This window comes from Macrobrachium nipponense, chromosome 8 (assembly GCF_015104395.2).
Source record: "Macrobrachium nipponense isolate FS-2020 chromosome 8, ASM1510439v2, whole genome shotgun sequence".
Classification (NCBI taxonomy): domain Eukaryota; kingdom Metazoa; phylum Arthropoda; class Malacostraca; order Decapoda; family Palaemonidae; genus Macrobrachium; species Macrobrachium nipponense.
Window position 1 is genome coordinate 40,226,641 of NC_087203.1, and position 11,685 is coordinate 40,238,325.

General features: G+C 38.7%; 1 protein-coding gene and 1 long non-coding RNA gene across 2 annotated transcripts in view; one reads left to right on the top strand and one right to left on the bottom strand.

Moving 5' to 3' along the window:
* The window catches only part of LOC135222700 (insulin-like growth factor 1 receptor), a 272,373-nt gene that overhangs the window by 146,604 nt on the left and 114,084 nt on the right, over positions 1 to 11,685 (bottom strand). The window contains exon 2 of the mRNA XM_064260887.1: positions 3,466 to 5,377. Coding sequence (XP_064116957.1) covers positions 3,466 to 5,080 — 1,615 coding nt within the window. The 5' untranslated portion in view covers positions 5,081 to 5,377. The remainder of the gene's footprint in view (positions 1 to 3,465; positions 5,378 to 11,685) is intronic.
* The window catches only part of LOC135222701 (uncharacterized), a 347,322-nt gene that overhangs the window by 107,236 nt on the left and 228,401 nt on the right, over positions 1 to 11,685 (top strand). The gene's annotated exons all lie outside the window — the stretch shown is intronic.

The following is an 11,685-nucleotide window of genomic DNA, read 5'->3' on the forward strand; positions in this document are numbered from 1 at the left end:
GAGGGAAGATCAAGGGACGGAAACTCTCTCTCTCTCTCTCTTCTCTCTCTCTCTCTCTCTCTGTATCTGAGGACTTCATTGTCATGCAATATCATCTACGGTTCACCAGTGTGTCCGATTTTTAACTGTAGATTGTCAGGGCATTTTAACGAAACCTTCAGACTCGTTTGCCGCTTTGAGAATGTAAATGGGTGAGGCTCTGAACAGTCGGCAGAATGTGCATGGGGGAGGCTCTGAACAGTCGCAGAATGCTGGGGGAGGGCTCTGAACATCGGCAGAATGTGAATGGGGGAAGGCTCTGAGGCTCGGACCAGTCGGCTTCAGAATGTGCAAGGGGGAGGCTCTGAAACAGTTTTTTCGGCAAATGTGAATGGGGGAGGCTCAAACATTCAACAAGTGAATGGGGGAGCTCTGAACATCGGCAGAATGTGAATGGGGGAGGCTCTGAACAATCAACAGAATGTGCATGGGGGAGGCTCTGAACAGTCGGCAGAATGTGCATGGGGGAGGCTCTGAACATTCAACAGAATGTGCATGGGGGAGGCTCTGAACAGTCGGCAGAATGTGCATGGGGGAGGCTCTGAACAGTCGGCATTGAATTGAATGGGGGAGCCTTTCTACATTCACAAATGAATGATGAAGCTGTTGACGTCGGCAGTATGTGAATGGGGGAGGCCTCTGAACATCAAAGAATGTGCACGGGGAGGCGCTGAAAACAGTCGGGCAGAATGGGGGAATGGAGGCTCTAAAACATTCAACAATGTGAATGGGGGGAGCTCTGACAGTCGGAGAATGTTCAATGGGGGGAATGCTCTGAACAGGTCGGAACAGTGTGAATGGTGGGGGAATAGGCTCTAAACAGTGGCACAATGTGAATGGGGGAGGCTCTGACAGTCGCAGATGTGATGGGGGAGGCTCTAACATTCAACAATGTGATGGGGGAAGGCTCTGAACGGTTGGCGAATGTGAATGGTGGGAGGCTTAAACTTGTAAACTTCGACAATGTGAATGGGGGAGGCTCTGCAACAGTTGGCAGAATGTGAAATGGGGGAGGCTCTGGAACAATCAGAAATGTGAATGGGGGAGGCTCTGAAAACAGTCAGTTCAAGTGCAGGGGGATGTGAAGGTCGGGCAGAATGTGCAATGGGGGAAAGGCTGAACAATCAAAGCCAAGTGCATGGGGAGGCTCTGAACAGTAGGCAGAATGTGCAAATGGGGGAGGCTTCTGTAAACAATCAAACAATGTGCATGGGGGAAAAGGCTCTTGAACAAGTCGGCAGAATGCATGGGGGAGGCTGAACAATCAAAAGAATGTGCAGGGGGGGAGGCTCTGAAAAACAATCAAAAGAACTGTGCATGGGGGAAGAGGCTCTGACAGTCGGCAGAATGTGAATGGGGGAGGCTTGTAAACATTCAACAATGTGCATGGGGGAGGCTCTGAACAGTCGGAAGAATGTGAATGGGGGAGGCTCTGAACAATCAACAGAATGTGCATGGGGGAGGCTCTGAACAATCAACAGAATGTGGCATGAGGCTCTGAACAATCAAAGAATGTGCATGGGGGAGGCTCTGAACAATCAAAAGAATGTGCATGAGTCTGAACAATCAAAAGAATGTGCATGGGGGAGGCTCTGAACAGCAATTGGCATGCGCTGGCTCTGAAAGTGTGACAGTTATGTATTGGATTTTGTGATATAGTCGGAGTCGTCCTCCGTCAGTAACCATAAATTTAAGACTCGTGTCCCATTTGTATAAAATCTCAGTATTGGAAGACTCAGGTGCAATATCAGTGATTGCAAGACTCAGTGCAATATCAGTGAGACGGTTGGTGAACGTGTTTTATGTATTTACAAAAAGAGAGACAAAGATTGGAGAATGATATGACATGTGTTTCACCTTCTTCAGTTAAAGCCTAGTTTGTGATGCCTCATTGCTAACGAAAAATTGTATCACATTTACTTAAGTAAACTTAATCGGTGTCGGATTAACCCTATTCAGTAACACTGTCGTGCCTTACGGACCTTAAAAAAAGATAAGCTTATCAGTAATGTCTCTGAAATACCAGACCCAACTTATTTTCTTATTTTCCTATCACAATAATGGGAGTCCCCCGTTTATTTAAAGTTATTGTACCTATGCTACCGAATTTTGGAATTTGCCCTGTTTCCGTTTTCCTCACTGACAATCTTCATTTCACTGACAACTGCTTTTCTCTCATTTTCCCTTACCCAACTTTTTCCAGATTTCATCGATTTGTTTTATGCCCGAAAGGGACACGACGCGTTCTCTTGTATGCTCATTTCAGTAGTCTTCATTTCCATTGCGATTTCCTTTTTCTGTTTAGATTCAAGTATACTTCATTACTCTCGCAAGTGTCTTGTAAATGGAGCTCCTGGTGGAATGCTTTGGTCGGTACGAAATGTATTTTTGAAATGTTGTGTCGTGTAACTGCATGGATTTTTTTTTGAAGTAACTACTAGTGGTCCTAGATCAACTAAGTATACTAAATACAACTCAATTAGATTTATAAAGTTCTCTCTTTAGAAACTGTAGTAGTTTTGATTATATATATACATAAATATAAGTATATATGTATGTATTGTATGTATGTATGTATGTATGCATGCGCGCGTGTGTGGATGTACTTTTAAGTATGCATTGTTAAACATACTAAGTATGAGGTATTGCCTTGTATGAAAAACACCTCTTCTGTTATCGTAATTTTGTAGTTCAGTTATCAGTCGTAAATTTCTTCGTAATTTTACGAAATTCAACTTATAACCCGGTTAAGCACCTTATGACCTGGGCAGGTATAAAATCAAAATTATTATGAGTTTCGTTTAGTTTCTGTAATCTCGCAATGCTTGCAATTCACTTACCTTGCGCTGGCAATGCATCCTGTCTGCAAGTAAAAAATTTTCATGATGTGCAATTGCGCTCTGTAAAGTAGTGTCCATCCTGTGGTTCAGCTCGTAAACAGACGTCGAAAACTTATCGTAGACATATCATAAATAGGTTGAAAACTATACTCGTTTTTTTCCATCTGTCCACCCGCCTGTGGTGTTTGCGTATGGTAACACTGCGTCCCGGGCTTTAGATAGTTACATTCAGCTTACATTCAACAATAATAACAATATCCTATTTTTAATATTAACGGTGTAATTCGCATACAGTACATTATTAAAACACTTTTCAGTTGCAAATGTACACCCAGATATCCTTTTATTTACCTAAAACTTACACATAGCGAACCTATCTAAAGCCCGGGAAGCAGTGTTACCATATGCAAACACCACAGGCGGGTGGACAGATGGAAAAAAACAGAGTATAGTTGACGACCAATAAGCATAACTTGTATATAACCTGTATGTGATGTGTGTGTGCAATAGTGGTCATCATGTTTTACTGCAGTGGATGTACACCAATATCAAAATAATAGTATTAGGAACAGTTTCGTTGGCTTACCTTGTGGTTCGACTGTATGTCCAAGAGCATCGCACCCATTTAGTGCTTGGGCGGTGTTCAATGTGACCACCACCCACAAAACCACTACTGCAAACTTCATCCACGCCCACTTTTCAGCTCTGAAGCGAGTGTTTCCCCGCCCTTCCAGGCAGTTTGCTGATGCGTGTTTGCTCAGCGACCTGTCGCCATGTCTCTGGAAATTCACCTTCGTTTCCACAGACACGAAAACTTGAGCTTCGTCACTGAGAGTGTCGCACAGTGCTCTTTTGCAGTGCTTTTGAACTTGTCTTTTTCTTGGTGATTTGTGACGGACCTCTTTCATTGCTCCTCTGTCACTTGAACACAAGTCACCAACGTTTTTGGTGGCGTTTATGAGATCCGAACTCGTCGTTTTGGATCTGGAGGCCGATTCTGAAAGAAACGTTTGAATTCCTCCATTTTGAGATTGTCCGAAAGTAAGTGAAGTCTTGCTTTCTAAGATTTCGTGGTCATTTGGGACATACTCTATTCGCGTTGCCTGTGCGGTAGGCTTATTTTCAGTGAGGGAAGGCAAGCTTTGAAAATCTGGAAACAGTTTGGTCTTACAGATATTGAACTCTACTCTACATTTTCTGTTCTGAGGTCTTTGATCGCAGATAGGAATGCACAGCCTTGTTAAAGGAAGCGTGTTATGCCTTTTTATTTCTTTCACTGTCTGAAGTCCTTCCATTCGGGCTATTTTCTGTAATTCATTTGTAAATGGCTTCCATTTATAGTCGTCAGACACTTTTTGGATAGGCCCGTCTCTTTGTAAGCAGGGTTGCCTGGCTACTCTTTCACCTGTCCTGTTTTGTTTCTTGGTAACCTCTTTCCTCTTGTACCCCATAGTTGTAATAGTTAACACAACACTGGCTCGATACACAACAGTTGGAAGTTCACTAGATTCCACAAATTGCTTGTCCAATTTATCGTTCATTTTCCCGAGCTTTAGACCTGACAGTTCACTTTCAGTACTTTCTGTTGCTGGCAGTATGCTTAGAGCTGATCCCTCATGAACAGGCTTAACCTCTTTAGCTTTACACATGATTGGCATATAAGTTCTACAGTCGTCAGTCACTACCAGGTAGCTACAGTTACTAATTCGGAAATCACTGAGGTTTCTGTCCAAAAGGAGATTTGGTCCCTTGGGTGAATGTTTAGATAAATCCAGCATATCAAATGATACTAGGCAAGATGGGCAGACTGGCTCTGACTTGACCCGAGATCGCGTTGTTCTTGTCTCTCCTAAATCTACCTTCACTTGAATCCATTTCCATTCTCTTCCATCTGGAGTCACTAAGGTTGAAATGGATTTTCTGGGCTCCCCAAAGGCACAGGATGGATGTGGTGAGATTGATGGTTGGGACAGTGCGCATACAACTAATGCTTGATCTTGACCTTCGGCTTCCTCTTGCAGTGAGGAAAGGGATGCCATGGACTGCCGTTCACCCTCATCACTGGTAGTGATCAATCCCCTTGAAAATATAGTAAAGTAGTGAGAGGAGAGTTTCAGCTCAAGCTGAGGACGTAGCTGATGCAGGTCACAGATGGGATGATGACTCTTCTGTGAGTATTTCTGGACAGGAAGAAGATCCATGTGACATTTCACTGGTGGAACTTCTGTTGGTCTTCTCTGGGAAACTTAAGTTCTGTGGAGGAGTCGGAAGTTAGGGATAACTGTGGGAAACCAAGCATCTGCTGAAGCTGCTATATATATATATTCACTAGAAGATGATCTTTTGGGGAGATTCGGTCATTTCAATTCACACTTTTAGATATTTGGTAAAGTCTTCACTCAAGGAAAGTTAATTATAACATTTGTTTTTTACACTCTGAACTACACAATAAATGGCAGTGTCTTGAGTTCCGATGTAGTAACCTTGATGGAGCAAATCTGAAATAGAGAAGAAATCCTGATTATTTTACGAAATTTATTATTTACTTGTCATTGCTTACTTATTAATATCTAGGAATTAATGTTCTTTCAACCCAAGTAGTGAAAACTTTCTGGGTTACTTATGTAACACGCAAAGTTATATCGTTCTTTCACAGGTTTTATGTTGTTATATGTTTAATCTTGATGGACTTTTTCTTTGCCCATTTCTCTTTTAACTTACACTAGTTTGTTACTTAATATGGGCAATTCATCATTTCTTTGGGAATGCTTTCAGCTCAACTATTTTACTGCATATATCAAATATTTGGTAAGTAATAGCTCATAACTTACTGGCGGTTAAGTTTACAATCATTTTTTTATGTAAAGGATTGTGGTTTCACTAATCTTTCAGTGTAAAAAAATGGAATTTATTCTAAAGGAACGATGCAGACATTGGACATTATTTCAAAAACAGAAAAAGAAAGGTTCAGACCGTGTGATATTCCAAATGACCCCACGAAAAAAAAAAAAAAAACTTTACTGCAATAGAATCTAATGTTGCTGAATGCTGCAAGGCTTTGGCTCATGTTCGGGAGCATCCGATATTGAGGCAATGAGACTAGTTGTTGTTTTAGTGTTCAAAACCTGGGCTTCAAGTGGTCTTGAAATGATGATTAGAATAAGTGAATAATTTGCAGGTTATAAGTTTATAGGTGGACTCGGTTTTATTTTGGTAAAAACTTATGGTCCTACAACTTCTTGTAAATAGACGTGCACAAGGTGTTTATAAGAATTATAAGTGAAAAATAATTAGTATTCACTAGATTAATTTACCACTTTGTTATGGGTAGTGAGGTTAAGGTAAATACATTATTTTGGTTACGATAGATTAATATTTTGAATATTTAGTGAGTATTTTATACTATTGTGTAAGACTCGTCTCCAGTACTGACTACTCAGCACCCTGTCAATCAGGTAAATATACTTTAGTCTGTTGCACGTTATTTCATCTGCCATCAAAATTGCCTTTTTACAATGAAATTGAGAGGGAGAAATCAACAGCGTTTATCTGAGTAATATCTAGAACTATATATAATTTTGTTTTATGTACGATATTTAGTAGCGAGCGTGATATTATCTAGAAGTATAGAGACATTTTGTTTTTATGTACGATATTTAGTAGCGAGCGTGATATTATAGTTTTTTTTCACTGCGTATGTGCTGGCTGTACTTAGATAAGAGACAAAAGGGGTCCCATTGGTCACTGTTATAAAATTCTAAGATATTTTCCCACGGAAAGGGTGGCTCGTTCTAGAGAGTTTTAACCTTCTCTTCTTAACAAGTCTTATAGGAATTGAAGTGCTGTCCTCATATGCACTTCTCCAGCAGGTCTGCGACCCACCATAGTCGACTAGACACCAGGTTAATTATTCACTGCTCAGTGAAATGAGTATGAGCTAATATAGAAAACTGGATTAATTATTATAACAGTGCGAAGGTTTTCCTACTACAGTCGATCATACTGTAGTAGATTCACATCAACCGTGCATTTGATGTCTAGGCCCGTCCCTTACGACGCTCCTGATTGGCTGTTGATAAGCCAGTCACAGGGCTGGAAACTCTCAGTCTCGAGAGTTCACAGGGGCAAGATATATGTTCCACCTCTCCTGTGGGGTACGTTTGAAAGACGTATCCCTCAGAAGAGGTGGAACATATACATCCTGCCTACGTGAACCCTCTCGAGAGACTGAGAATTTCCAGCCCTGCGATTGGCTTATCAACAGCCAATCAGGAGCGTCGTAAGGGACGGGCCTAGACATCAAATGCACGGTTGATGTGAATCTACTATAGGACTTGTGCCTCAACATTGTTAGTTAACTGTTAAGTCAAGTTACTTCAGTAACCTCGTGATAATCGCAGCTTCGCCAAAGCATTGCGTTGCTACAAAGTCTACGTCACCTGAAGCTTTCAGACTATTCTCTTATTGTCTCTTGTTTCTATGCACATTCAGAGATGTTTTCACGAGATTTTTTAACTTATCCGAAACCTCCCTGTCGTCACCTGTCCAGCCACACCTTAACGTAGGTCCAGTGAAGTAATCTTATAAGCGAAATTCAATCTCAAGAAGTTTGCCAGTCGCCTTCTCCCACCTCAAACGCTGGAGTTGGGAATCTTAACTTACTGCGTCAACACCATTTTGTTTGGCTGTTGCCTCAAAACGCCCTCTGGTTGGGATTATTTCTAACCATTCTCTCTCTCTCTCTCTCTCTCTCTCTCTCTCTCTCTCTCTCTCTCTCTCTCTCTCTCTCTCTCTCTCTCTCTGTTGTGACTTTCTTTGTCGAAGCTCGTTAGAATTTCTGTACGCTATAATAAAAGTTATTATCTTCAGTCTGTCATAACATAAACTGTCTTTACACCCCAGTTTATGTTATGAATGTGTTATATATAGATACACACATCTATATCTATCTAATCTATCTATTCTTGTATATATATATATATATATATATATATATATATATATATATATATATATATATATATATATATATATATATTATATATATATCATGTGTGTGTGTGTGTTTAAATAATGACATTCTTTTTATGATAAAAGCTAGCATGCGTGAATTTCAGGTATGCATAATGAACCGTATATAATGGTTCACAAAGAGCGTGAGTATATTTTAAAGAGAAAACTAGGGCAATAACTTTTTTAGAAGATAGAGAGATAAATAGATAAACATGAATAGACAGAATTAGGTAGAGAGGGTGAGGATGGTAAACGCAAGGTCTTGATTTTGCCAAAGTCAAGATTCGGTCCCTTGAGGTTAGCAAAGCCTTCCCGGAAAATTTTGTTTAATGTGTCACGGATTTATGATTTGGAACTTTGGGTATTTCTACATGCAGGTAGAATCCGTGTTGTGCCCCAAGTTAATACCTGCCTCAGTGGCGTGATCGGTATGGTCTTGGCCTGCCACCTCGGTGGCCGCGAGTTCGATTCTCCGCCATTTCATTGAGGTATGAGAGATGTGTATTTCTGATGACAGAAGTTCACTCTGGACGTGGTTCGGAAGTCGCGTAAAGCCGTTGGTCCCGTTGCTGAATAACCACTGGTTCCATGCAACGTAAAAACACTTATAAACAAACAAACAAACAAACCAAGTTAATACCCCTCGCAGGTCTCTCTTTGCTAGGGATGTTTAGTAAGTATTTTAACCTTAAGCAGTATATAGAGTCTGAGTTAGTGGCACAGTGCGTTTGTCTCTTATTTAGCATGTTTTCCCGAAGTAGGTAAATCTACTAAAAGCTTCTTCGCAGTTCATTGATCAATCTGTTACCTAGGTTTTGAAAGTAGCTGCTGTAGTTTGTTGCTATTGGGCTTTATTATGGGATTCTTACGTCTCTAATGAAAACTTTGAAGGATTTGTGGACATACGATTTATTACAATTTCATCTGAAATTGTAGTAAATCCTGTGTCCACCTAAATTTCAAGTTATCTTAATATGAAAGGTCATGATGAATGTTGATGAATTTGCTAGTTTAGGATCTAAGAACTGTTAACACACTGTACAAACATCAGGAACCATTGTCCGAATTGCAATTGTTTTGGTCGTAAGCTGACACTGGTGTCTTATAAATACAAGTGTTATCATTATTCGGCTTGTTACTAATTTGATAGTATTTACAGGATTATAGCTGCTCTTGCCATTTTCATATATTGAAGCCGATTTTATCCGTTGGTGCTTATGGTTTACGTAAAAACTTTAGGATTGAAGTAAGTGTCTGAGATAAAAAAAAATGACACACCCCTGTGTAAAAGAAATGTTTCCTCCAGTGATAAGATACATTTTGTTGATCGCCATTAGAACTGGGGAAAATATAAAATGGAAAAAAATATATATATAGATTATGATGATAATGATTGTTTCCTTAATCTGACGGATTATATTCTAATTAAATATTGAAATACTTCAATGCATTTTGTATTTTAATTAGGACGCCAGCATGAGAAGGCTTTAAACAGATTTACATCCGGAAATAAGGAGTGCCATTTATTTTATGTTTGGTTTTTACTGATCCCGCAATTATTGACGCTAGAATTGTTTTCATCATTGACCAGACAACTCGATATATTTGGATCAGGATGTGGTTGGATGGTGTGGGACTTTTTCAGCTAACGACTCAAGGTGTGCTGTTTTCGTCAGCAGATATTAAAATCTGTCGTAAATATTTTGCTCCAAATGTTATTAACAGTTAAGAATAGCAAATTTAACCTATTTAGGTAGTAGGTTTCACTGAGAATTTCGAGGTTTCGTTATTCTTTTTTTATAAGCAGCCATGAAACTTATTAGCGCATACACATGCGGAAAGTTATTACTTCACTTGCCACATAAATTCGATTCATTCTTAAGAGTTCCTGCATCCGCTGTTACTTTTATCATTTGGTGACATATTGTCTCTGAAATTGCTTCATAAAAACTTGGTACAAATTCACGGAGGCGCATTTCAAGGGATTTTGAAATGTTTGTTGGCTGTAATTTTTTTTTAGTCAGTTTCTTACCAAGAGTCGAGAATAGCAGATTAGGAATGGAGTTATTCTTGTCTATTTGTATGCGATAAGTTCTGAATACCTTCCCAATAAGAGAGAAGGTGAGTTTGAATGAGTGGAATATTGACGATTAGAACTGGATTGATAAATAAATTAAGCTCACCAGGGAAACGAACTTATTGTATTATTGCAACTGAAAATATTACATGGTAAAACTCGAGTTGTATCGTTGTGAGAGAGAGAGAGAGAGAGAGAGAGAGAGAGAGAGAGAGAGAGAGAGAGAGATTAAAAATTACCTTCTCCAGTTAAAGATTTATTTGGGGTCTTCATAAAGTATTTCAAAATTATTCAAATTCCGTTCAGTAAAACTTTGTAAATTTGAACAACTTGTCATTTTCCAAGGATTTGCCAGAAAAACCCTTTTGAATGGCTGGAATAGTAGATCAAAGAATTATACATTTTTTTTATTCATGCTAGTAATTCATGGGGTAGTTAAATACCCTGTAATTTACAGTGGCTAAAGTACTTCATAAGGAAAAGACTTGGCTTTAATTCTTTTAGATTCCTTGGACGTACTGCAGAAAAATTGAATATTAGACGTAGGACGACTGTGTATCCTTTCAAGCACTGTTTTTGTGCACTTAGCCAAGTTGTGACTTTCTTTGTCGAAGCTCGTTAGAATTTCTGTACGCTATAAATAAAAGTTATTATCTTCAGTCTGTCATTTGTTGGTCCAAGATCGTTCGTATTTTTTTTTATTCAAGGGCGAATTTTTCTTTGAAATTGAAACTGTGTTTTCATATTTGTTATTAAATGGGAACGTGTGGTTTCAAAAAATATTTGTTATTAAATGAAAACGTGTGGTTTCAAAAAATATCGTTTGATGTAAACCTTGTTGCTTAATGTGCTTTTAATTTTATCGTTTCATGTAAACCTGTGTTTTTATATGTGTTGTTGAATGTAAATCTGTGCTTTCAAAGTTATCGCCAAGCACAAACAAATGTAAATTTTGTAAATTATGTAAATAAAGCCACTCTCCTGTTCGAACGTTTTGATTCAGGAAAGCTTGGAATACGATCAGATTTCCTTCATTGTTCAGGAATTATTATTATTATTATTATTATTATTATTATTATTATTATTATTATTATTATTATTGTTGTTGTTGTTCTTGTTCTTGTTGTTCTTGTTGTTCTTCTTGCACTTGTTCGGCAGTGCATCAAGTCTTAAATGTAAGTCAGTTATGTGCTCTGATAGGACATTATTATTATTATTATTTTTATTTTTGTTTTTTTGCAATTTACACTCTCTTCTTCAAAACAATCATAATTAGGAGGGTGATGTCATCGAGTTCGAAGTGAATATGACAAGTTCTTTGTAAAAGAAAGTCTGTGTAAATTTTTTCTCTTAATTACCATTATTTTTTCAGTGGCACTGTCAAATTCATAATGACGGCATCTTAACACTGGACCTTTAATAATACAGAGGATCCATTCTCCTAGTAAACTGTTCATTGTGTATGTTGTTGAAGATTAAGCTGGCATTATGCCAGCACGGGCTCTTGCTCATAGAGCAGCCCGTAGGCATTTTGTATACCTTTGATCATCATATCAGTCCTCGAATTTTTATGTTTATTCTTCGTATTTCGGCTGTACAAGTTATCATCGTTATATATTGTTGATTAAAGTCCCCGGTTATATATAATTATTATAACACTTGTGAGATTTTACATATCATTCATATATTTCTACGTTTGGAATCACTGAGCATTTC